Below are 22,690 nucleotides of genomic sequence, written 5' to 3'. Positions count from 1 at the left end.
TTGTCACATTTTCCTCCCCTTTTCTCTTTAGTAACTTCCCAAGGTGTGAAGCACAAAAGTTATATTATTGCCTTAAATCAATAGTATAGTTTACATGTTAGCAGCTTAAGTGCAAAACTAATTACAGCCAATCTACCTTTGATTAAAGCAGAACTCTCCAATTATAGTTAACAGGCTGCATAAATAGATTGCTAATTGCTGGCTATTAAGGGATGAGTTCTGGCATGGTTTGGTAGTTTGTTCTAGCTGTGGTAATCGTGAATACTGCACAAAATGATCTGTGGAGATTAGTGTTCTCTGAAGCTGAATCAAGTACATATGGTAAGATTACTTTAAAAGGGCTGGCTGTTTGTTATATTTTAAGTACTTGCTGCATAATTGATGCTGCGTTAGTAACCCAAGCTCTACAGAATTCACTGTGCAGTGAGTATAGACTATGTAGGACTGATCTCATTGCGTCTCTGTGGCTCCTCCCCATGCTCATTCGCTTGCTCACTCTCTCTATATCTATTTCTGTGGTTTCCCATCATTTTGTTTTAGTTGAAAATGTGTCTTGGTGAGTCATAAACCAATCCCCCAAATACCACTATTAGATTATCATAGTTGAAAGGAAGGAAAAAGCCCCTGGCCTCTTGTTTCCTGATCCCTTATGTCATACTAGCTTGTAGCCTTTCCTTTGATAGATAGGAGAAAGCATTCCCATGCATGAAACATACACACAACTTGTATGTAAAGCAGAAGATTATCTTTAAACTTCGTCTCTAGATTTTCCTAGGGAATCATTTTATAGTAAGTATAAAATTTATATTTTTCAAAAGTGGGGGAAGTACTAATGTGTGTAGACATTTATTTATTTATTTATTTATTTAAAATTTAAGTGTGGATACCTGCATGATTTGTAAGGAGGTCTGAAATGAATGTTTCTTTACAGAAAAACAGTCCACATATTAATGGGATCTATTGCTAACTTGGCTAGGGATACTCTTGCTGTGGTTGGTTTTTCTGTAGCTTTTAAAAGTTTTATGTATGAATTATGTAAGAGGCTGCGATGTCCCATTTCACACTTTGCTTCTGTGAACCGTCAGCTGTCTAAAGCAAAGTATATGAACTGTATGATCAGCCCTGTGCTTCGGCTGTGTTTTAGTAGTTATTACACTTCTGATAAGAGAGGAGAACTGTAACTAACTTGTACATTTAATGAGTGCAGACTTTCAATGAGGTGGCAATTTCCTTTTGTGTCAATGAAACATTATCACCTGTTTTACACATTTCCAAATATTAGAAAATGCATCTTTGAAGGAGCCTCTCATTATACATAACTTACGTGATTCATGGGGGAGAATTTTTGAGTTCAGTGTTTTGTTTTGTTTTTTCTCCTTAAACTTTTTTTTTAGTCTTGAATCAAAAGGCTGGGAGGGGATGTGTGTGTGTTTTTTTTTTTTTTTTTTTCAATACAGAACATATTTATAGTGACAACAAATACATCTTTTAACTTGCTAACTCTACTTTCCCTGTTTATATATAGAACTCTGTATTCTTTACAATTCTCCCATGCTCTTGAATTTCAACAAAACTTAACAATAGTTCTGTTAAAGCCAGAGAGAATGCTAGTAAATGTGTAGCTTAAGAAGCTGCACTGGAAAGGCGGCTCTGACTTTTGTTCCTAATTCCTCTTTATAGTTATGCTTTGCTTTAAAATGTCTTCAGTATCACTGGGCATTTAATTAACACACTCTACCGTCAGCTAATCTCCTCTATGAAGGTACCCTCACCACATGTCATACTCCTAAAATCCCCTGGAAGTCATTTGCAAGGTAATGCAAGAAAAGGTGTCTTCTCCATGCTATTGCCACCTCCTTCCAACCCTACTGAGATTATGAATCATGCTCACATCATCAGCCTTAACTTGCACTGACTGTCTCTGTACACCGTGAAATGCACCTGGAGGAAGTGGGGAGAGGAAAGAGTTTGAAGGCAGTGGTCAGTGGAGATGCTATTTGAGCATGGCTACTATGAGAGGCATGGCTGTAACCTGCAAAGAATTCTGCAAAATTTGAGCTTGTTCCCTTTTTACTTATCTGACTTGATAAAGTAGACCTGAGAGTCCCCCCTGCTGTTGCCAGCTCCCCCCCCTTCTCCAGCAACCCCTCACCCCTTGTTTTCTAACCTTTAGACAGTATGTTTTTTCCTGATGATATTAAAATAGTTCCAGAGTATGCCAGGTGTGAATTTTGAATGGAAAAAACAAGCAGGAGAAACTTCTAGGCTCCTTTCATATATCACAAAGAAGGGGGGAAAGACACAAGGAAAGACACAAGGTTTTTTTTATTTATTATTTATTTTTATTTATTTGCCGTTTCCTAAGCAGGTCTCCATTAAATTGGGACGCATTAGAACAAAACCTCATTATTTCAATGGAATTATCCCGCTGTAAACAGCAAGAGATGGGATGTCTTAAAATTGTGCTAGATAAAGCATTAGAAAATACATTATAAAAACAATCCTGCATAGGAAGAGGGAATTGACTGATAGGTCTGGTGGTTTTAATCTCTAGGTTGTTTTTTTGAGATTCTAATCGCTCTTCTTTCTTTTAAAAGTTAAGGCAGCCCATGTAGAGCTGACTTTTAGTGAGCTCAGTATCTCTCAGTTGTAAACATGTAAATATTGGCAAGCTCCTATGCTTATATTTTTAACAAAAGTTGCACTAGAGACGGGCCACAGCCCCTCTAAGCCAAACTCCTTTGAATTTCAGTGGGTTGTGCACATTTATAGACTGTCTACATGAGCACATTTGTTGGCAAACCCTTTTTGTCAGTCAGGGATGTGGGAACCCTCCCGTGATATACGTTTCACTGACAAAAGTGTCAGTATGGACAGTGCTACATTGGTGGCTGCTCTCCTGCTGACATTGCTACTGCCACTTGTTGGGGGTGGTTTTCTTATGCCGGCAGTAGAGCTCTCTCCTGTCGGCAGAGAGTGGCTACACAGGCGACCTTACGGCAGCAGAGCTGCCGCTGTACAGTTGTGCCGCTGTGAGGTCTATAGTGTAGACATAGCCTCAATTTCTAATCCAAGATCGGTATGAGAATTTAAACCAGTTCTAAGTAACATCTTTGTCAGTCATCCATCTCCAGTTTAACAGGATACCATGTAGCTGACTTACTAGTGTAAGTTTTATTTAACAAAAACTAGCCTTAGTAATTATCTCCTTATTTGCTTAAAGTGTGCTAATTTAACACCCTTGGTCTGGAGGTTAAAACATGTAGAGGCAGGTTCTCAATATCTCTCAGCAACAAAAGCTTAAGTATTTTGCACATTGTAGCCATCATGACACATTTACTGTGGTGATCAGGTCAGTGGCGCTTTGTTTAGTGATCTGCCACATTTTCCACTTGTGGATATTTAAAAATCTAATGAGTTGAAATGCTACTGGATGTTCATTTCCTTTTTTCTAATTTAAGACCTGTCTCTTGAAATTAAAACTAATTACCTTGCAGCTGTGCTTAAGGTACCATGCACTAATGACTCTGTATGCATGTCATTTACCGAACATGTTCTGTGAAGATGAATCTTCTTTTGCAGTGTTAATGAAAACCAAAATTATCTATTGATACAAATCCCTCAACACATGTAGAAGATGAGGTAAAAGGATTAAAATGGGGATTTCTTAAAAAGCAACTTTAAGGTTTTCCAAGAATCTAACTGGCTTTTTAAAGTTGTCTAATTGGTGTGTGCTGTCTGCCCTGATGTTTAATAATCTTATGCAGTACAGGTTGCAGCCAATCAGCTGATACTAATCCACAGGCAATAGACATTTATATTCCACTGTCAGCTTCCCCTCTGCACGTTTCAGCCATTTCTTGCAGGAGTTCTCATATGACCGTTTCATGAAAGGGAGTCTTCAGAAGTGACTTCACTAGTTAGAGCTGAGAATTAAATTCTCATTGATCTATTGAAAGAACGAGACCTACAGCAAATGACACAGGAGCAGAGACTTGCAGAAGTGCAGTAGCTGCCCTCTCATTAAAATACAGGGGAGGGTGTTTTCTGTGCTTGTGTCTCAAGTAAGCAGCATGGAATATGAGGAAAGAACACTTGTCTGGAGCAGGAAAGAATTTCAGATCAGCTGAATATGGAAAGAATGTGGATTTTTTTTTAAGTGTATTTGTTACTGAAAATGAAAATGCTGAGTAACAACAATATCTTTCCAATGATGTCAGCTTTTTGGAGAGTTAAACGTAAACCCAGGAACAAAGGCATGGAGAGGTCCTGTGATTCTCTTTATCACATGCTGCATTTGGTGAGCAGATCTACTGTTGTGCAGTGTAACTAGATTAACCAATTAGCCTTTCATGCTATAGTAATTTTAAGAAGATTCTAAATGTGATACTAAGTAAATAGTAATGCTTATGCCAACAGAAGGTTGGTTTTTTTGTTTTGTTTTGTTAGCATATGCAGTCCACGTAACAATTGAGGCCAAGCCTCGGTGGGATTTGCCTGAAGTTTTGTTTGGATTTTGGAGAACAGTTTTTATTTAAAAAAAAAAAAGTCCATTTTTGGGTAGAGGTGTTGAGTGCCCTGAAGGACCACACTTGACTACACTCATTCAACCCCTATCTTTTTTTTTTTTTTTTTTAATGGGGACTGGCAGAGGAAATTGCAGTCTTCTCTCAATTAGAGGACAATGGGCCAAAACACCAACTTTTTCAATGATGTCAGCATGCTCAGCTTTTGAGGAAATGCTCCTGCCCAGGAAGGACGTGAGATTAGCTTACCTGCCGAGCTCTTTGCAGGATGGGGGTGGTTTTTGTTTAATTGGTGTGCACAGACCTAGCACCCAATCCTACAAACCCTTCTTTGCACCAGTAATTCCGTCATAGTCACTACTTGGGATTACTTTTGTGAGTGAAGGTTTGCAGGATTGACCCCTAAATATGATGCAATAGTTTCCTTGACTTAAACGAACACACCCTGAACTGGTCTCTCACTACACCAGTGCTTGGTAGGGAACAGATCTGGAATTGGAAGGTAAAGGGAGCTAGTTGTTTATCTGTCTACCAAATTACTCTGTTCTCTTCCCTCTAAATCTCTAGGCAATTGGATAATGGTGACATTTTAATAAAGTGTTTAAGTAAAATCTGCACTGTATCATAACTAACACTACTTTAGCTGGCTGTAAAGTGTGTCTCTTTCAGCCTGTCACTATTTACTTTCTCTAAATAAGACATTGGCAGAGAATGCCTTTCTAAAGGTGCATGCAAAAAGATGTTTTGATGCCTGTGCCTTGAGCAAACGTGAACAAGTTCATGAATGTCAGTGGCCTTAAGATTTGTCTGTTGCAAAGCATCAATTTTAAATAACTTGTATTTTTACCAGATTTAAAATATAACTTGATGTGAGGAATCCAAATTGCAAAGTAGAAGTGCTGCTAGATGACACCTGACACGACTGAAGTTTGTGACTGGTCATCTCATATGTGAAGGGGGAAAAAAAAGAACAAATCCATGCCTTATTGTGGGCCAATATTTTGGAACATAGGAATTGTTACACCATCCTCACTAGAATAGTGTCAGACTAAGGCATTTAAACTATAATGAGCACTTCACTTAAATGAGCATTTAAATCTAGTAGTTCATATTAAAAGCTTTCCCTGTTCTTTATGTAGTCCATCTTTTCTAATGACTTAATGTGAACAACTTCTATGAAAGGCGTGATAACCCATAGTTAAAATGTGTGGGATTTAAAAAAACAAAACAAAATTGCTCTACTTTATAAAAGCTTCAAAACCACTGAGACCTCAAGTTCTAGAACTGTAATAACTGTTACAAATGTAATTGTCTTTTTGTGGCTATATATTTCCTATACTCTGCATTGCAGAAGTCACAGCTGATATAACACAGTATAAATAGTTTCTACAAACTTATGTATGATACTGCCTTGATAGAAATAACTTCTTTCCAAATGAGATGCTGAAATGGAAGTGGGGAAAAATCAAATTTGTAGATAGGTAGAAATGTACATTTAGGTCCACGTATAGCCCCAGTCACGATAGTCTCTTTAATGTAGTTATCCTCATAGCACTTCCTTACATCACAGGAGTGGTATTGTCTCCATTTTACAGATGGAGATGTGAGCGACAAAGAGGCTAAGGACTTGTCTTTCATGCACTGTTAGCTTGAGCTATCTACTGAGAGTTAACTCCTCTGGAGTGAGCTAGAGTGAGAACGGTCACACTGCAAAATAACACTTGAGTAATAGGGGGTTTGGATTAGCAACAGTAGCTGAGCCCTCACTGCATTACTTGCTTGAGCTTCAGCAGCACTATAGCTTCAATCCACACCCCCTGATGGGCCAGCTACCTTAAGTTTAAAGCACCACTTAATTCAAGGTGGAGATTTTTGTGTACGCACATAAGTCAGGTTGGGGTGACCTTTGAGATATACCTCAAGCTAATCCTGAAGTGAAGACCAGCCCTATGTGACTTTCCCAAGGTCACACAAGAAGCATGTGGCAGAGCAGGGACCCAGGTCCTAGGATAGTGTCCTAATCACTGGACCAGCCTTCCTCTCTGGGGAATTTACCTCATTAAATACAGTGACCCAGAATGGTCTAAACTTAGGCCTGCTTCGCCACTTCTTAAGCTGCCAGTTCCCTACAGCCCTGATTCAACAAGGCACTTTTAGCATATGCTTAAGTTCCAATAAAGTCCAAGAATGAAATCTTGGCCCCAGTGAAGTCTGTAGTAAAACTTCCAGTGACTTCACCGGGGCCGGGATTTCACCCCAAGTGCTTTGCTGAATTGGGGCTGTCAGGCTTGATCCTACCCCAAATGGTGCAGGATCAAACCCTTAGTGAGCATCGATGGAGTGAGGAACAAGAGAGCCCACAATCGATAACATGATTATGGTGCAAGATAACTGAGTTATTTATACAACTGTATTTAATCAGCAGTAAAATACTGCAGGGTCAAAAGAGAGGTTACCGACTACCTAGGAGCTGAATTAGAAGCAAATTAGTCCTACTATCATAATTCAGGTAGAACAGATAAATTGCTACTCTGTTCTATACTACTTGATCTCGACTATTCAAGATTAATGTTATTGCTGTAATAATCAAACTCCAACTAAAAGAGTTTTTCTTCAGCCATTCGTATTTCCTGTAAGTCAGCTGTAAACTGTTGATCACTTAAATGTGCGTATTAAAGAAAATGTCACCTTTGTGTAATTACTGATCGAATACATAGCAGTTTTATGCTTGGATGGGTGTTGGCAGCCATAAAATAGCTGTGGATGAAGCAACAGTATTGTTCCAGGAAATTCCTTACCAAGTGGAGATAATGCTCCTTTTGGATTTTGTGGCACTACGCTTATAGAGGTGAATTAGAGGGAAGTAATGGCAGTATATAAGCAGAATGGCTATGGGACAGGGACCCTTTCACCATTAGGTCACCAGTCCATATCTGGCCTAGGTCAGTAGTAGCTGAAATTCATTCCCACCTGCCAGTTGTTTGGCCTATGTTAAATGAATTGATGGTATCCCTTCACCTCCTGGTGGGCAGGGCTCCTTCTCCTAAGTGGCTTCTCTGGTCATTCTCTACAGAGACTGTGAATGCATTTTCAGTGAATCCTTAATGCAGATTGAAGGGGCACAGAGACTGAATTACTCTGACCCCAGAGTTTCCTCCAACTCTGGATTAAGGAACAGTAAAGTGGGGAAACTTGAGCAGCCACTGTCTAATATACCATACCGTCTCACTCATTACACATTCATCATTCCACCCTGCCTCCTTCCCTCTTCTTATCTCCTCTTAAACCCTCTCCTTATGTTCCACCTGGCTTGCTCCTGTTTCCTCACTCTGACCTCTTCTTTTTTTTTTTTTATATATATATTGTCCCATATGATTGGAACAACCTCAGAATCAATATTCATCAACTTCTTCCCAGATTTCTGGCCTCAGACTTCTAAAAATGCCCATAACCCAGGGAGCATTCTAGATTTGCCCACAGTATGCAGTGTGGATTGACCCTCTTCTCTCCTCTCCTCCCCCCCTCCCCCACCCCCGATGTCTTTAGCAATATAAATATGCTTCCTAAAGAAAAGCTCATTTATTAGTTGGTAATGGAGCAAAAACATGTTTTGTTTCCAACTTGATGCATCAACACACCATAGACTACTAACTAATACTGCAATTTGATAACTGCAGAGATTTTTCCAAAAGAACCTAAGGGTCACCCAAATACAGAATGAATTTCACCCTCTATATGCAGTAACTGGAAAGAATCCAAAATAAATTAAAACAAAAAGGACAGTTTTTTTTAATGTCAGTAAATCTTAATGTATCAACTAGAAATATAAGCTGCATTGTTAGAATTAATCTGAATGTTTTTAGAAACACTTTTCCCCCTTTTACTGGGATTTTTATAGCCAACAACAAAATAATCAGCAAATTATAACAATGTATAAGGCAGTGCTAATACCTCTTTCCCATGAAAATAATCTGACTAGGACCCACTTGCTGTTTTATACCAAGGTGAAATGAAAAAACAATAGATGTAGAATAGTCAGGCTAGATGCCTACAACAGCATCCATATTATTCTTGCCGTGATCACCACACTTTACAAGACATTGTGTCATTCTTTCTCCCAGGGACCACATTTATTACACTCCTGCATTTGGTTTGTGCTCTCCTTTAACACTATCAGCAGGTACAGAATTGGACAAAAGCAGTTTAAAACAATGGTGGGCCACTTACATCAGCACAACTGCCAGTGACTCTACCCTAGTTGTAGTGATGGTGGGGATATTTGAGTAAAGAAAGACTAGTAAAGATATCCATAAAGACACCTGTGCAGCTCTCTTGAGCATTACTCTGCACAGGTGTAACTGAGTGGAACTTTGTAAACAAGTCTGAGGCTCAAGAATAATAGACTGACGCTCTCCTGTATCTGTGTTGGCTCTGCAGTGATTACAGGAGGTAAAAAGCATTAAAAAATTCACTGCTATCATCAGATATGACTAAGGTGCCTTTTTTTATTTTTTGACTAAAACTGCACTTTCCTGGGGGTGGGAGGAATGGGGGAGTTGTGAACTCTACCAGAGAGAGGGTGAATCCTACAGTGATGAAAATGGTACAGTTATGCAATGCTTAATTTTTATTTGAGGTTTATTTAAAAAATAAATACCCCTTGCACAATGCTTAGGGCTCACGTACATAATCTTATAAAGACAATTATCTGTCACTCCATCTTTTGTAGAGCTGAAGGGAGATGGAACAGAGCAGGGAGAACAGGAGTAACCCCTCCAAACCACCATTTTCCCAGGGTACACTCCAACCTCCTCCAGCATCAGACCTTGCATTCAATAAAAAGGCCAATAAACCTGTCAGTTGAAGCAAGTTACGAGTTGAGGGGGAGCCCCACTGAGAATGCCCTGCTTGTAGCCCTCTTGCATTTAAATCGAAGACTGTTTCTTTAAGTGCCTCTGAATAGATTGGGACAGTATGATTCTCTAACCTATTAAACTGATCCCTTGTTAACTGGAATATTTGAATAATTAAATTACCATTATATTATTTATTCGTCTTGTGGTAGTACTTAGAGGCTCGGGCTCCCCCACCATGCTGCATGCAGTAACTACAAATAGTAAAGATATGTATGCTCAAAGAACTTTTGTCTAATTAGATACAATCAGTATGACAAACAAAAGAGGGGAAGGAAAGTGGACACAAGTAACAACAGTAAATCACAGGGTTAGGCAGCTAATTGCATGACTTGAAGGTTTCATTATTGTTTGTTTGGTATTGCGGTAGCACTTAACGCTCCCAATCATGGAGCAGTACCCCATTGTACTAGATGCTATACAGACCAGTGCAAAGATGATCTCTGCCCCAAAGAGCTTACAATCGAAGTCCGCTTAAGCCTCATGACGCGGCTGTATTTTAAAATCTAAGCTTTAGACATTCTTAAAGGTTGAATTAAAAATAAAGTCAGAGAGAGTCTCAGGACATGGCCAAACATCACGTCCATGTTCTACTTGGATGTTGTAATTCCTTTCCCTTGTCCCCTGCTCTTCCCTCTTTCTTTTAGAGTTTAACTTCTTTAGAGCAAGGACTGCCCCTCCATTAGTGTTTGCACAGTGCTTAGCGTGTTCTGAGTGCTACCAAAAGCAAATTACAAAAATGTACTTTAAGTCATTTTTAGCGACTGTTCTGTGATCTCAGACTTCTGTTTTGTACTTGCCCATGCTTTTTGGGTCAGAGACTTGTTAGTGGTCTGATGCAATTCCCTTGCTGTACAGTTGTGGCACTGTCTAAATATACTTATTTTACAGGCTGTGGTCATTATGTGACATATCACTCTGAATTTCTAAGAACAATGCATCTGGGGTTCTTTATAACAGGGGTCCTGATTCTCAGTTAGTACAGAATGACAGCTGCCCAGAGCCAGGTGTGGTCCCTCATCCTTGGCTCTCCAGGCCCCAGGGGAGTTAGTGTAGATTCCCTGCCTTTCTGATTTCCACCACCTGCATAAACTCCATAACTGAGCTTATAACAGCAGAGGATCTGGCATTGTAGAGTTTGGTTTCACCATGCTGGCTCTTCTTCTCCCTTTCCCCAATGATCAGGGATGCAGGTGGTGTAGGAGGTAACTATTCCTGTACAAAAGGAGAAATTTCTAGTTTAAATCTCTGGCTACTTTAAGGTCACTTTGCACTGTGTATGCTGTGGACAGTGAACTTGGCAGACTGGAACATCCAGCCCTGGATGATAAAACCTCCGATACAGAAGCACAGCACACTTCTTAAAGTTACATTAGTACATACAACATGTACGTGGGGTATACAATAGCAGAATTAGAGTTCAAATAGCTCCTACTTTAAAACAACTAGGCATAATGTTTTCTCTTTTTAAAGAGTACAGAACAAGTTGCTGCATTTTGTCGCAGTCTACATGAGATGAATCCTTCTGATTCGAGTTTGCATCCTCAAGAATTTACAGGGCCTCAGCTGTCCACCATGAGACAACTTACAGATGCTGATAAACTGCGCAAGGTTATTTGTGAATTGCTTGAAACAGAACGCACCTATGTCAAAGTAAGTTACATTTTGTCTACATTTTTCCTTTTCCTTCCAGAGTTGAACTTCTAAAAAGTTAAAGTTCTGCAATATTTTTTGTACCATGAATAAAAAAATAAAAACTAATTTACTAGACTAGTGGCAAGTTACCTTTTACAGTAAGACTTCTCATCAATTTTAATAGCAGCATCCAAAATACACTAGATATTTTAAAACTGAAACAACTTTTAAAAAAAAAATTCAAACAGTGGCATGAATCTTATTTGGTTGGGATACAGATAAATATTTTCAGACAAAATTGCATATCTTAGTTTATAAGTACCGGTAATCTAAATTGTACAACTTTTTTTAATGTCTTAAATTTCACTAAAATAGAATATACTCCTGTCTTATACAAGACCGATTGAAAGACCTAGAGACTACATCAGTGGTGTTAAGGAGAGGATCTTTGTCACTGTAACAGTTTGAGAGAGGTACTTGGAGGAAATGACATTAAAGAGTATTTTCTTTATTTTTGTGTTTATTTTAAGGACTTAAACTGTCTAATGGAAAGATACCTGAAACCTCTACAAAAAGAAACTTTCCTCACTCAAGATGAGGTATGGGAACTGTTGCCATAGTGCTGCCAGATGTTTTGTTTGACTCTTACTGTCTGATAGAGGAAGGAATGGAAGGAGCCATGAATGTTAAACTTACTTAGGAACATTTTTAAATGGACTGACGCTGACTTTAAAAATACTGATCAGTGCTGTCTGATCTTCTGATAACAACCACACCACACTGTTGGAGTTTAAGGCCATGTCTACACTACAAAATTATGTCGACCTAACTTGTCAGCATACAGCCACCGCAGTTATTAAATCGCTTGGGCACACACTTGGCTCCATGTGTCAGCAGTGCGTGTCCTCACCAGGAGCGCTCATTTTGATTGTATTGTCAGTATAGGGCATTGTAGGATGGTTCCTGAAAGCCAGTAACAGTCGATGTAAGCAATGCAGTGTCTACACTGACTCTGCAACAACCTAATTACTCAACCGTGACTTTGTGCCGCTCGGGGAGGTGGTGTTACTAAATTGGCATCGAGGCACTTCACTTAAATTTGGCTCCTGCTGAGGTAAAGGCACTGGCACAGCTAGGTTGAGGCAAGGCAGCTTACATCGTCCTAACCCTTTTGTGTACACCAGGCTGAAGAAAAGCTAAGTGCTAATGGTCTGTAAATTGGGACTGGCTGGAAAGTCATCTAAATTGAGATTTTAAGCATATTAAACTTTTTTCTCTTTTATTAGCTCGATGTTCTCTTTGGGAATTTGACTGAAATGGTAGCATTCCAGGTGGAGTTCCTGAAAACTCTGGAAGATGGAGTGAGGCTGGTGCCAGACCTGGAAAAGCTTGAAAAAGTTGACCAATTTAAGGTAAACATTTTATTTAAATGCTGGCTGAGTGTCTAAAGCAAACTTAAATAAGGCTTATGGCATACTTACTGTACAGTATTTTTGCACTGCCAAAATGTACTGCAGAAGTAGTCCTCTTAACCTTGTATCAAACCAGTTTGACTACCATGACTTACTTTGTAAGAACACATTTTAAGATTTTTACATGAACTTGTGTTGCCTACCACCACCATGACTCCTTGAAACTAGAATATCACACTGTAGCTATAGTTCATGTTGCATTTAGCTTTATAGATCAATGCCACTCAGCAAAAGCGTGATATTTACCTCTTTGTTAGATTTCATGTTTCAAACTCTGAGGAAAAGCTAGTGGCAGAAATATAATTGCATAAAACCTTAGTACTGACAAGTCTAAATTGCCAGTTCGGGGAAGCCACAGGGGAAATGGTTTTGAACTGTAAATTGTATTTTGTACTCGGCAGGCTCTTAATGCACATGTAGGCTGGAATGGCAAGCTATTGAATATAATGCTGCTTTTGAATCTTAATTTCAAATACTTTGGGGGGGGGGAGTAGAAATCTTAAAGGGAAGAAACCCAAACTGAATTAAAAATAAATGGGGAAAGACATAGTGGGGAAGGGTTGGTTGCTAAACAAATAATTAATACCACCACCACTGTAATTGGATCCGTCTATGGCAAGTAACTCATGTTGAAATTAACACAACCCAACGCATCTCCTCCTGGTACTTTGGCTCGTTTCAGCACTGACCTTGATAAAAGGACGAGATGTCTTGGTGAATAATAATCCCACTGGGTTTGCTCCTCCAGGAACATGGATGAATTGAAGAGCTTGTGGACGAAGTCTCTCTTTTGGTTTTGTTCTGGATTGCTCATTTTAAATTGGCATTAGTCTCACAACCTACCGCTATGGTTAATCATTAGAAAATAATTTTGTTCTTTAACAAAGAAGGGGGAGGGATAGCTCAGTGGTTTGAGCATTGGCCTGCTAAACCCAGGGTTGTGAGTTCAATCCTTGAGGGGGCCACTTAGGGATCTGGGGCAAAATCAGTACTTGGTCCTGCTAGTGAAGGCAGGGGGCTGGACTCGATGACCTTTCAAGGTCCCTTCCAGTTCTAGGAGATGGGATATCTCCATTATTTTTTTTTTTTTTTTTTTTTTTTTAACTAAGCATACTGAAATGTTGTGCTGGGCAAACTGGACTTTCATTGATGAATAGGTCTTGCCTCCTGCGGTCCCATGTCTTGCTTATGGACTCAAAAATGACTTTATATTGAAGCAAATTTGCGGGATCAATCAAACTTGTGTACTCCACATATTGCCAGACCTGAACCCTCTTTGAGGTAGACATCGAGCAGTTAGTCATTCCATATGTGTAGTCAGTGCTACATCCTGAGCATAAAGTGTTTTGACTTTGTGAGATAGTGACATTTTACACAAAGATCTAGCCTTCCTTCCATACATCGTTCTATTCAAAAGCAGCGTTCCATGCTCTTTGGCCAGGTTTCCACGATGAACAAAAACAGCCCAGCACACTGTACTATCAAACTCTCCATTGACACATGAAGGCCATCTGTGGAGCTGCCCCAGAGACTTGTGTATTTGCAGGATTGAGCCAGAGCTGAGCTTCTCTACACAAGGCCTAGTGTGATGCCAATAACCATGGTCTCCCTGATTAGTGCAATGGTCTTTAGTAGACTCTGTATGTTGTTACTGAAGCATCTACACTACATTCTCACAGTAACATATTGGAGAGGACTGTCCTAAATATTTTTGTGTGGCTTTTTTTGTTTTTGTTTTTTTCCCCACCACATGAAACTCTTATTTGTTCTCTTTTTACACTGGACAGAGATAACAGAATATTGACAATTTATTCCTATGTACCTTTATAAAAGAGTAACTCAAGTAGCCGAACAGATCAGGTTCCCTAATAAAAAAACTAGACTTCAGGAGTAAGTAACCATTGCTTTCTCCATGGAAGTAAACACTTTATGAATCCCATAGATGTTGCTGCATAAGAATTTAATGGTACATATGAAATCAAGATTATAGGCGTAGACTTAATAGAAGATCATTAAAAAATATTAACATATCTAGCAGTGATAAATAACCTGTCCACCCACTTGACAGGGGCGGGCAAGCTTTTTGGCCTGAGGGCCGCATCGTGTTTTGTAAATTGTACGGAGAGCCAGTTAGGGGAAGGGGTCGTAGCCTGGCCCCCACCTCCTATCTGCCCCCTCCCCCGGGACTCCTGCCCTATCCAACACCCCCCCCCCCCCCGTTCCCTGACTGCCCCTCTGGGACCCCTGCCCCATCCACACACACCCCACTCCCTGTCCCCTGACTGCCCCTGGACCCCCACCGCCCCATCCAACCTCTCCTCTCATTCCTGACAGCCCCCTTGGACCCCCGCCGCCCCAGCCAACCACCCCTTCTCCCTGTCCTCTCACTGCCCCCGGAACCCCTGCCACCCCATCCAACCCCCCCCTCCTTCCTGACTGTCCCCCCTGGGACCCCACCCCCATTCAACCCCCTGTTTCCCCCCACCACCACCATCCACACACCCCCCTGACCACCTCCCCAAACTCCCCTTCCCTCTATCCAACCCCCCAACCCCCTTACCGCGCTGCCTGGAGCACCGGTGGCTGGCGGCACTACAGCCGTGCCGCCCGTCTGGAGCTGGGCCACGCAGCACAGAGACTGGGTCAGGTCAGGCTCTGCAGTTGCGTTGCCCCAGGAGCTCACTGCCCTGCTGCTCAGAGCATTGTGCTGGCTGTGGAGCGAGCGAGCTGAGGCTGTGGGGGAGGGGGGACAGCAGGGGAGAGGCCAGGAGCTCGGGGGCTGGGCAGGACGGTCCTGTGGGTCGGATGTGGCCCGTGGGCCGTAGTTTGCCCACCCCTGCACTTGACACTCTGCAGACGAAGGGGGAAATAACTAATCTAGCACACTCTATAAACACTCTAATATAGCTAGGCTAGGCAGAATTTTACTTTTTAATATAATTTGATGGATAATATCTATTTTTAAGTATTTTTTTCCATTTTTCTTTTATTTCTAATTTCAGTTGTGCAGAATTATGGGGTTTAAGCTTTGTTTTTTCCAAAGACTTTGAATTTATTTCAACATCCACAATTGTGGGGAAATTATGGAGGGTCAGATAATTATTTAATGACAGATCTCAATATTCAAAAAACTGTCAATATTATACGTTCAAAATTTTAGCCTTAAATCACTCTTAAGTTCTCAAGCAGCATTTTTCTGACTTTGCCTATCTGTAAATTTCAATTCTCATAGATGGAAATGTTTTCATTTGATTTGTATATACACTGACGTTCATCATTTACCGTTAAAAATCGAATTCTTCCATGCCTAAATATGGCCCAAGAAGGAGGATTTTGTGGGTGAATAATGGAAAAAAAATGGGACTTGGGAGATCAGAGTTAAGTTCTACTACATATTTCCTGTGTGACCTTAAGCAAGGTACATAGCTTCTCTCTGCAGTGGTTCCCTAGTTGTAGAATGGACCTAATACTTGTCAATTTAGATTTTAAGTTTTTTTTTTTCTTGGGTCAGACTTCCTTACTACGTGTTTGTATAGTACAATTGGGCCCTGATCTTGGTTGGGTTTCTGCGCATTTCTGTAATACAAATAATATTTGGGGAGAAGACCAGTCCCTGCTCTGAAAATAAAGCTGTCTGAGGACGGGGGTGGAGGGAACAGACTGCAATATACATAATATTTGATCACTTTCAGCTATATATTTAATAGTTGGTGTATGGTAACTACAGCAGATTACAGAAGTTAGTTTTTGCTCATTAAACATATGGAAGTATTTAGGTTCCAAATAAGCCCATGAAAAAGAAATTTGCACATTAAAATTATATATACAATATGACACATTCTAGATCAACACCAATTTAAACAGGAAACCATCAGTTCTACAGTAGATTATATAGAACAGGTAGAAAAGACTCTCTTATTCATGAATCTCTGACCTTCTGTTCTTCTCCGGCTACCTGGTGAGGAATTCCCCCTCACCTAATCTTCTGATTACTGAATGTTCCTGGGCAGGATGAGAACCTAGTGTGAATGGTCAGGGACATTGTAATCATGTGTGATAGCCATAAAACATGGCACAGAAGATCTTATTCTTTCTAAGTGGTCTGATTTCAATAGCTTTGTCAAAAGGAAATCTAATGATTGTGGTTTTTTGTTTGTTTGTTTGTTTTTTAATCCTAGAAAGTGTTGTTTTCCTTGGGTGGATCCTTTCTTTACTATGCTGACCGTTTCAAGCTGTACAGTGCCTTCTGTGCCAGCCACACTAAAGTTCCAAAAGTATTAGTAAAAGGTAAGATCTGCATGCTTTATATGTATCTTTTCCAAACACTCTTTTGATGTGGAAAACTGCCCTTGCACAATGTAGGATGTGGTTGACAGGGCAAAGGCTGCAGAATGGTCAGGTGTTGTCAGTCTGACAAAGCAGAAAAATTGACCACCAATGTATGTGCCAAAATGCCAACTGAGAATCCTGTTAACATTATGACAGCACCACCCTTACCACCGTAGCATCTGAGCCCCTTCCAGTAGCACATTTAAGTAATGTGACTAATATCTGTTGTGCATAGTTTGTGTGTTCACCCTCTCCCCCAGGGAGAATTGTGCATGCAGGATAGAGCGAGTGTTTGAGGGTTGTGTGTTGGAGAAGGCAGGTCGAATAAGTGTGCCTTTGCACTTGGAGTGAAGCTTGTGATACCCATAGGAATTAAGGGCCATGTACTACAGAAGTCCGGCTTATGTCCTATGTTAAAATCCAAAGAAACTTGGCAGGGACCCTCCAAGAAGGGAGTGGAGGACAAGGAAAATCTTCTTGTTGCTTCCTCTGCCGCCACTATTCTAATCTGGGTCCGCTTGTGTGGCCCTTTTTCCTCCCTCTTCCATGAGGTGCTGCAAAAGATCTCCAGCTCCATACTACGCTGAAGAGCTGCTGTGCCCAAAGTGCCTGTGGAGCTGGGTTTCAATGTGCCTGCTCTGCGGGAGTGACTTTCACCTTGAAAGAGTTAATCTAGTAGTGGATTCAGCAAAGCTTTATTTATATAATTTTTTTATCTTGGATGGTGGGTAGACTAGCAGTTCCAGTTGCAGGAGCAACATAATTAGAAAAAATATGCTCTGATTTTTCAAGGAACACTTGATGTCAGATAAATAAGCCAGAAGACTTCTGTTGTTTTTTTTTTTTATTGTAAACTCTATTTACCATGCAGACACATGCTGGCAATCCCCCTGAATACATGAATAAATGATTTGTTGCCAGCCACTTTTATGCTCTCTCCTGGCAGCGTCTAGGTTGACCTTATTAAGGACATAGGCTGGGTATCTTTGGCTGGTAGCCTTTTAAAATCCCTGTATCTGTTGAATTGTAGACTTAGATTTGGAGCCCTGCTTGCTCCAAAGATAAATCTTTAAAAGTCTGGTAGAATGACCGTATTTTCATATGCAGTTTTGCGTGGTCCTATGGCCTTCTGGTTGCAGTGGCAGTGCCTTTTTTATTTTAAATTGTAATAACTTTATTGCATTGATATAACTGTCTACTAAATGCCCAACTTCTCCTGGAAACCGTTATCCTTATGGAGGGAATACTTCCTGTACAACATACTCACATTTTTATAGTATCCATTCTTGAACAATCTCTGGGGTTGGGAGCAGTAGAAAAATCATCAATGCTCTATTTATAGGCAGGCTAACAACTTACTGCACCATGCCTCTATCTAGTATGTCTGAAATATATCGCAGGTATTATGTACGTGTATAATTTATATAGTTCCATCGGTGTATTCTGTTCCACCTCCTTACAAATTTTTTGATGTTTGTTGTTTGTACTGTACTTTAAGGCTGAAAAGTAACAACAAAATGCCATTAAAGATGCACATAATATTAACAAGACCAGACATACCTATGACACTACTGCTGTGAATTCTTATAAATAGCAGTGACACTTTTTGATTAAACTAGTGGGAGAGAGGAGGGTTGGTGGGCTTCATACCGCTCTACGGTACTAGAAATAATGTGACAAAGGATGGTTAAATAAAAGATGTTTATCTTGGTATGATGTTCAATCATGAGTTACTTCTCTATGGCATTTGATACTAACTAAAAACCTGAAGTGTATAAAACATGGTATTGTATACTTGATCAAAATGTGTATTTCTCCACAAACCACGCTTATTCTAGGCAAGTGAATTTCACCCTCTAAAAAGTTACTTCATTCTGGCAGATCTTTGAGCTAATTAAAAACAAATCTTAATTTTAACTTCTAGCTAAGACAGACACTGCTTTTAAGGCATTTTTGGATGCTCAGAATCCTAGACGGCAACACTCCTCAACACTGGAGTCTTACCTTATCAAACCTATCCAGCGGATACTAAAGTATCCTCTCCTGCTGAGGGAACTCTTCGCTCTGACTGATGCAGACAGTGAAGAACACTATCACCTTGATGGTAAGGTGCTGAACTATGGAACAGTGTTTACCTGCTAAACTGGGGGGTGGGGCACGTTTCTATCCCCCTCACTCTTTCCATGAAGCAACTACGTAACTAGTTAATTTCCACTTGCTTTTTCCTCTAGTGGCCATAAAAACAATGAACAAAGTTGCCAGCCATATTAATGAAATGCAGAAAATACATGAAGAGTATGGTGCAGTGTTTGATCAGCTCATAGCAGAACAGACTGGGGAAAAAAAAGAGGTAAGGATTTTATTCTTGGCTTTCTTTATTACAAGTCTGTTATTCAGGAGTCTCTTTCTTCTGGTATGAATTACTGCATATTGTTACAGCTACCATTACAAATTCCTTTTTCTGCACTGTGTCTAGCACAACATGCTAAAAGTTCTTATTAAAGGTATGGTATAGGCTTGGAGACCAATACATAGAAACAATCTTTCAGCAGTGACTGGTGATTTTGGGTGCTCATCTCAAGACTCCTTAAAGGAGCATGATTTCCAGAGAGTGCTGAATGCTTACCCTGTGAAAATAAGGCCCATTTCAAATTGGGCATCTCAAAATTGCTAGTTACTATTGAAAATGTAGACCACTTCTTTGGAACTCTTTCAAGGTGGAACCTCACCATGGAAGGTTGGTGAGACTAAGATATGAGATGGGGATTCAACAAAGCAGAGCAGAAGGGGGACTAGAGCAGCAGCCTGCGGGAATGGTGAGGAGAGTCTTGAGATGAGAAAGTGGGGCTGGGATGGGAGGGGTGAGCTTCAGCAGCTACTTGGAAGTCAAGCAGGAGAGGCAGTTGTGCTCATGGAGGAGGGTGGTCCTGAGGGTGGGTAGCAGCACTGTGAAGGCTGCAGGTGCAAGCAGGGTTGGACAATTGGTGTTGAGACTACCAAGAGGTATGTGAAGACCAGAGTTTGGTCTGGTAGGCAGGACTGAGTGGAAGTGCTATAACCCTGGATTGAAGAGCAGTCTTGTGTGCTAGTAACTTACTGACATTTTAAACACAAGTGAGACTGGGTTGGCCTAGAGGTCCCACCAATTCAGGGCAGGGGGACAGTGTGGGGAAGCAGGCACTGCTGTTACCCATGTTTTACTCTGTTCTGTGGCTAAATGGAGGACTTAACTTTCCAGAGATGTCAACTTAGCGCTTCTCACAAGTGCTGAATTCTCAATTTGTGTGTTCACGGGGGAAAAGGTGGAAAACAGCTTTTAGATGTGGGAAAGGGTGAGTCTTAATGAAACTGACTTGTTGCCTCTGGAGATCAAAGTGAAAAATCTAATTTGTCTTGACAACTTTATTGTATATCTGCCCACAAAGGTTAGCACCGTTATTAGTCTTTGCTCAGGAAATACTTAGAACTTGCAGGTTCGATTTAATATTCCTTGGCAGAGCTGTGTACAGGAGGCAAAGTTGTGTACCAGAAGCACTGTGGCTGGCTTCAGCTAGTAGAAATGTTCAATTCTTTGAGCACATTAAATGTAAAACAATCTAATGAGAAACTGAAACAGGGAGAGATGGACAAATACTATAAGAGTTCACAGAAATTTTTGGCTTCTTCGTTATGAAATTAAACCTTCTTACAGATTTTGAATGGCCAGACTTTCAACGCTAGGCTGTACCTAACTTGTGCACAAAAATTAGGGATTTGAGTGCATGTATGATCAGTTAGCATTGAATGCAGTTAGCACTTGGCACAATCTATTTGCACAAAATTGCAACTGCCTAGTCCTGACGGAAAATCTTGCTCCAAAAGTTTGCTGCTTTTTAGAGTAAAATTCATCTAAATCTACTAAGGCAGTTAAAACCCTTTGGAGGATGGTGTGGACTGCACTCTCAGCAAGTTTGCAGATGACACTAAACTAGGAGGCGTGGTAGATACACTAGAGGGTAGGGATCGAATACAGAGGGACCTAGACAAATTAGAGGATTGGGCCAAAAAAACCTGATGAGGTTCAACAAGGACAAGTGCAGAGTCCTGCACTTAGGACGGAAGAATCCCATGCACTGCTACAGACTAGGGACCGAATGGCTAGGTAGCAGTTCTGCAGAAAAGGACCTACGGGTCACAGTGGACGAGAAGCTGGATATGAGTCAACAGTGTGCTCTTGTTGCCAAGAAGGCTAACGGCATTTTGGGCTGTATAAGTAGGGGCATTGCCAGCAGATCAAGGAATGTGATCGTTCCCCTTTATTCAACATTGGTGAGGCCTCATCTGGAGTACTGTGTCCAGTTTTGGGCCCCACACTACAAGAAGGATGTGGAAAAATTGGAAAGAGTCAAGCGGAGGGCAACAAAAATGATTAGGGGTCTGGAGCACATGACTTCTGAGGAGAGGCTGAGGGAATTGGGATTGTTTAGTCTCCAGAAGAGAAGAATGAGGGGGGATTTGATAGCAGCCTTCAACTACCTGAAGGGGGGTTCCAAAGAGGATGGAGCTCGGCTGTTCTCAGTGGTGGCAGATGACAGAACAAGGAGCAATGGTCTCAAGTTGCAGTGGGGGAGGTCCAGGTTGGATATTAGGAAACACCATTTCACTAGGAGGGTGGTGAATCACTGGAATGCGTTACCTAGGGAGGTGGTGGAGTTTCCTTCGTTGGAGGTTTTTAAAGCCCGGCTTGACAAAGCCCTGGCTGGGATGATTTAGTTGGGAATTGGTCCTGCTTTGAGCAGGGGGTTGGACTAGATGACCTCCTGAGGTCCCTTCCAACCCTGATATTCTATGACACTGGTGCTTTTGTATTTTCATATGTTTGTGATTGGCAGGTTGCAGACCTTTCCATGGGAGACCTACTTTTGCATAATACAGTGATCTGGCTTAACCCTCCTGCATCACTGGGGAAATGGAAGAAGGAACCTGAGTTAGCAGCATTTGGTATGTACTCTGGTGATTCTTTCAAACACAAATAGGATTGCAGATTTTACTTGAGCAGACACACCTAAGATCTGTGAGAAATGTACATAGAGAATGACAGTTACCTAACAGTGTTCCTGCTACATCATCTAGAACTTGGAAAATTAAATGCACAATGATTTGCCCCTGAATTTAAAGGGCCAAATTCTGTTCTGTTAGTGATGTAAATCTAGAGAGATTCAATTCAAGCACCTACTGTAACTGAGTAGAATGTGGCCCAAAGTCCATAGGAAGTGCGTAGCTAAAACCTCCCACTACATGTTAGCAACCCTCCCCCACCCTTGATTGATTAGTATTTGTGTTTCAATAGCCTAATTCATGGCACTTCGCTTTCTTGCTTTTAGAGTTACACCTAGGACAGTGATACTTTGACTGAGGCTCTGTAATGTCTCCTGTGGCTCTTTGCAGCGCACATTAAAACTCTAATTTAATTACTAAGCAGGATGCTTTTACTATGTTATTAACCAATTGTAGAATGCTTGGTTAGTTCTGTTGCTGTGAGAATAATATATGTATATAAATAGAAAATAAACAATGAATTCACACTACTATGGCTCTTTTGGGTGACGCTGATTGCTAATTTGGCTCCTGAACCACTGAGGTTTAAATCCTCTTTATAAAATCTCAAGATCCCAAATATTTTAATTCTAAAACGAAGGGTGTCGCTCTGTGGGCCACTGTGGAAATTATGATTTCATTCCTTTGCCTGATTCTTTAAACCCAAATTCCAACATACTTTCCCATAACATGTGCATGTAACATTCCAGCTATAACTGTATATTGACTCCTATTTATA

At 40.7% G+C, this 22,690-nt stretch overlaps 1 protein-coding gene across 5 annotated transcripts in view; it reads left to right on the top strand.

The window, feature by feature from the left end:
- Window positions 1–22,690, top strand: part of TIAM1 (TIAM Rac1 associated GEF 1) — a 267,806-nt gene that overhangs the window by 233,558 nt on the left and 11,558 nt on the right. For all 5 annotated transcript variants that reach the window (XM_054047952.1, XM_054047922.1, XM_054047939.1 and 2 more), the window contains 7 exons: window positions 10,913–11,092; window positions 11,605–11,673; window positions 12,361–12,486; window positions 16,725–16,833; window positions 18,800–18,979; window positions 19,107–19,225; window positions 21,747–21,855. In XM_054047952.1, coding sequence (XP_053903927.1) covers window positions 10,913–11,092; window positions 11,605–11,673; window positions 12,361–12,486; window positions 16,725–16,833; window positions 18,800–18,979; window positions 19,107–19,225; window positions 21,747–21,855 — 892 coding nt within the window. The remainder of the gene's footprint in view (window positions 1–10,912; window positions 11,093–11,604; window positions 11,674–12,360; window positions 12,487–16,724; window positions 16,834–18,799; window positions 18,980–19,106; window positions 19,226–21,746; window positions 21,856–22,690) is intronic.

Source organism: Malaclemys terrapin, chromosome 1 (assembly GCF_027887155.1).
Source record: "Malaclemys terrapin pileata isolate rMalTer1 chromosome 1, rMalTer1.hap1, whole genome shotgun sequence".
In the NCBI taxonomy this organism is placed as follows: Eukaryota; Metazoa; Chordata; order Testudines; family Emydidae; genus Malaclemys; species Malaclemys terrapin.
The sequence above is the reverse complement of the archived record's forward strand: the minus strand, read 5'-3'. Positions and strand labels throughout refer to the sequence as shown.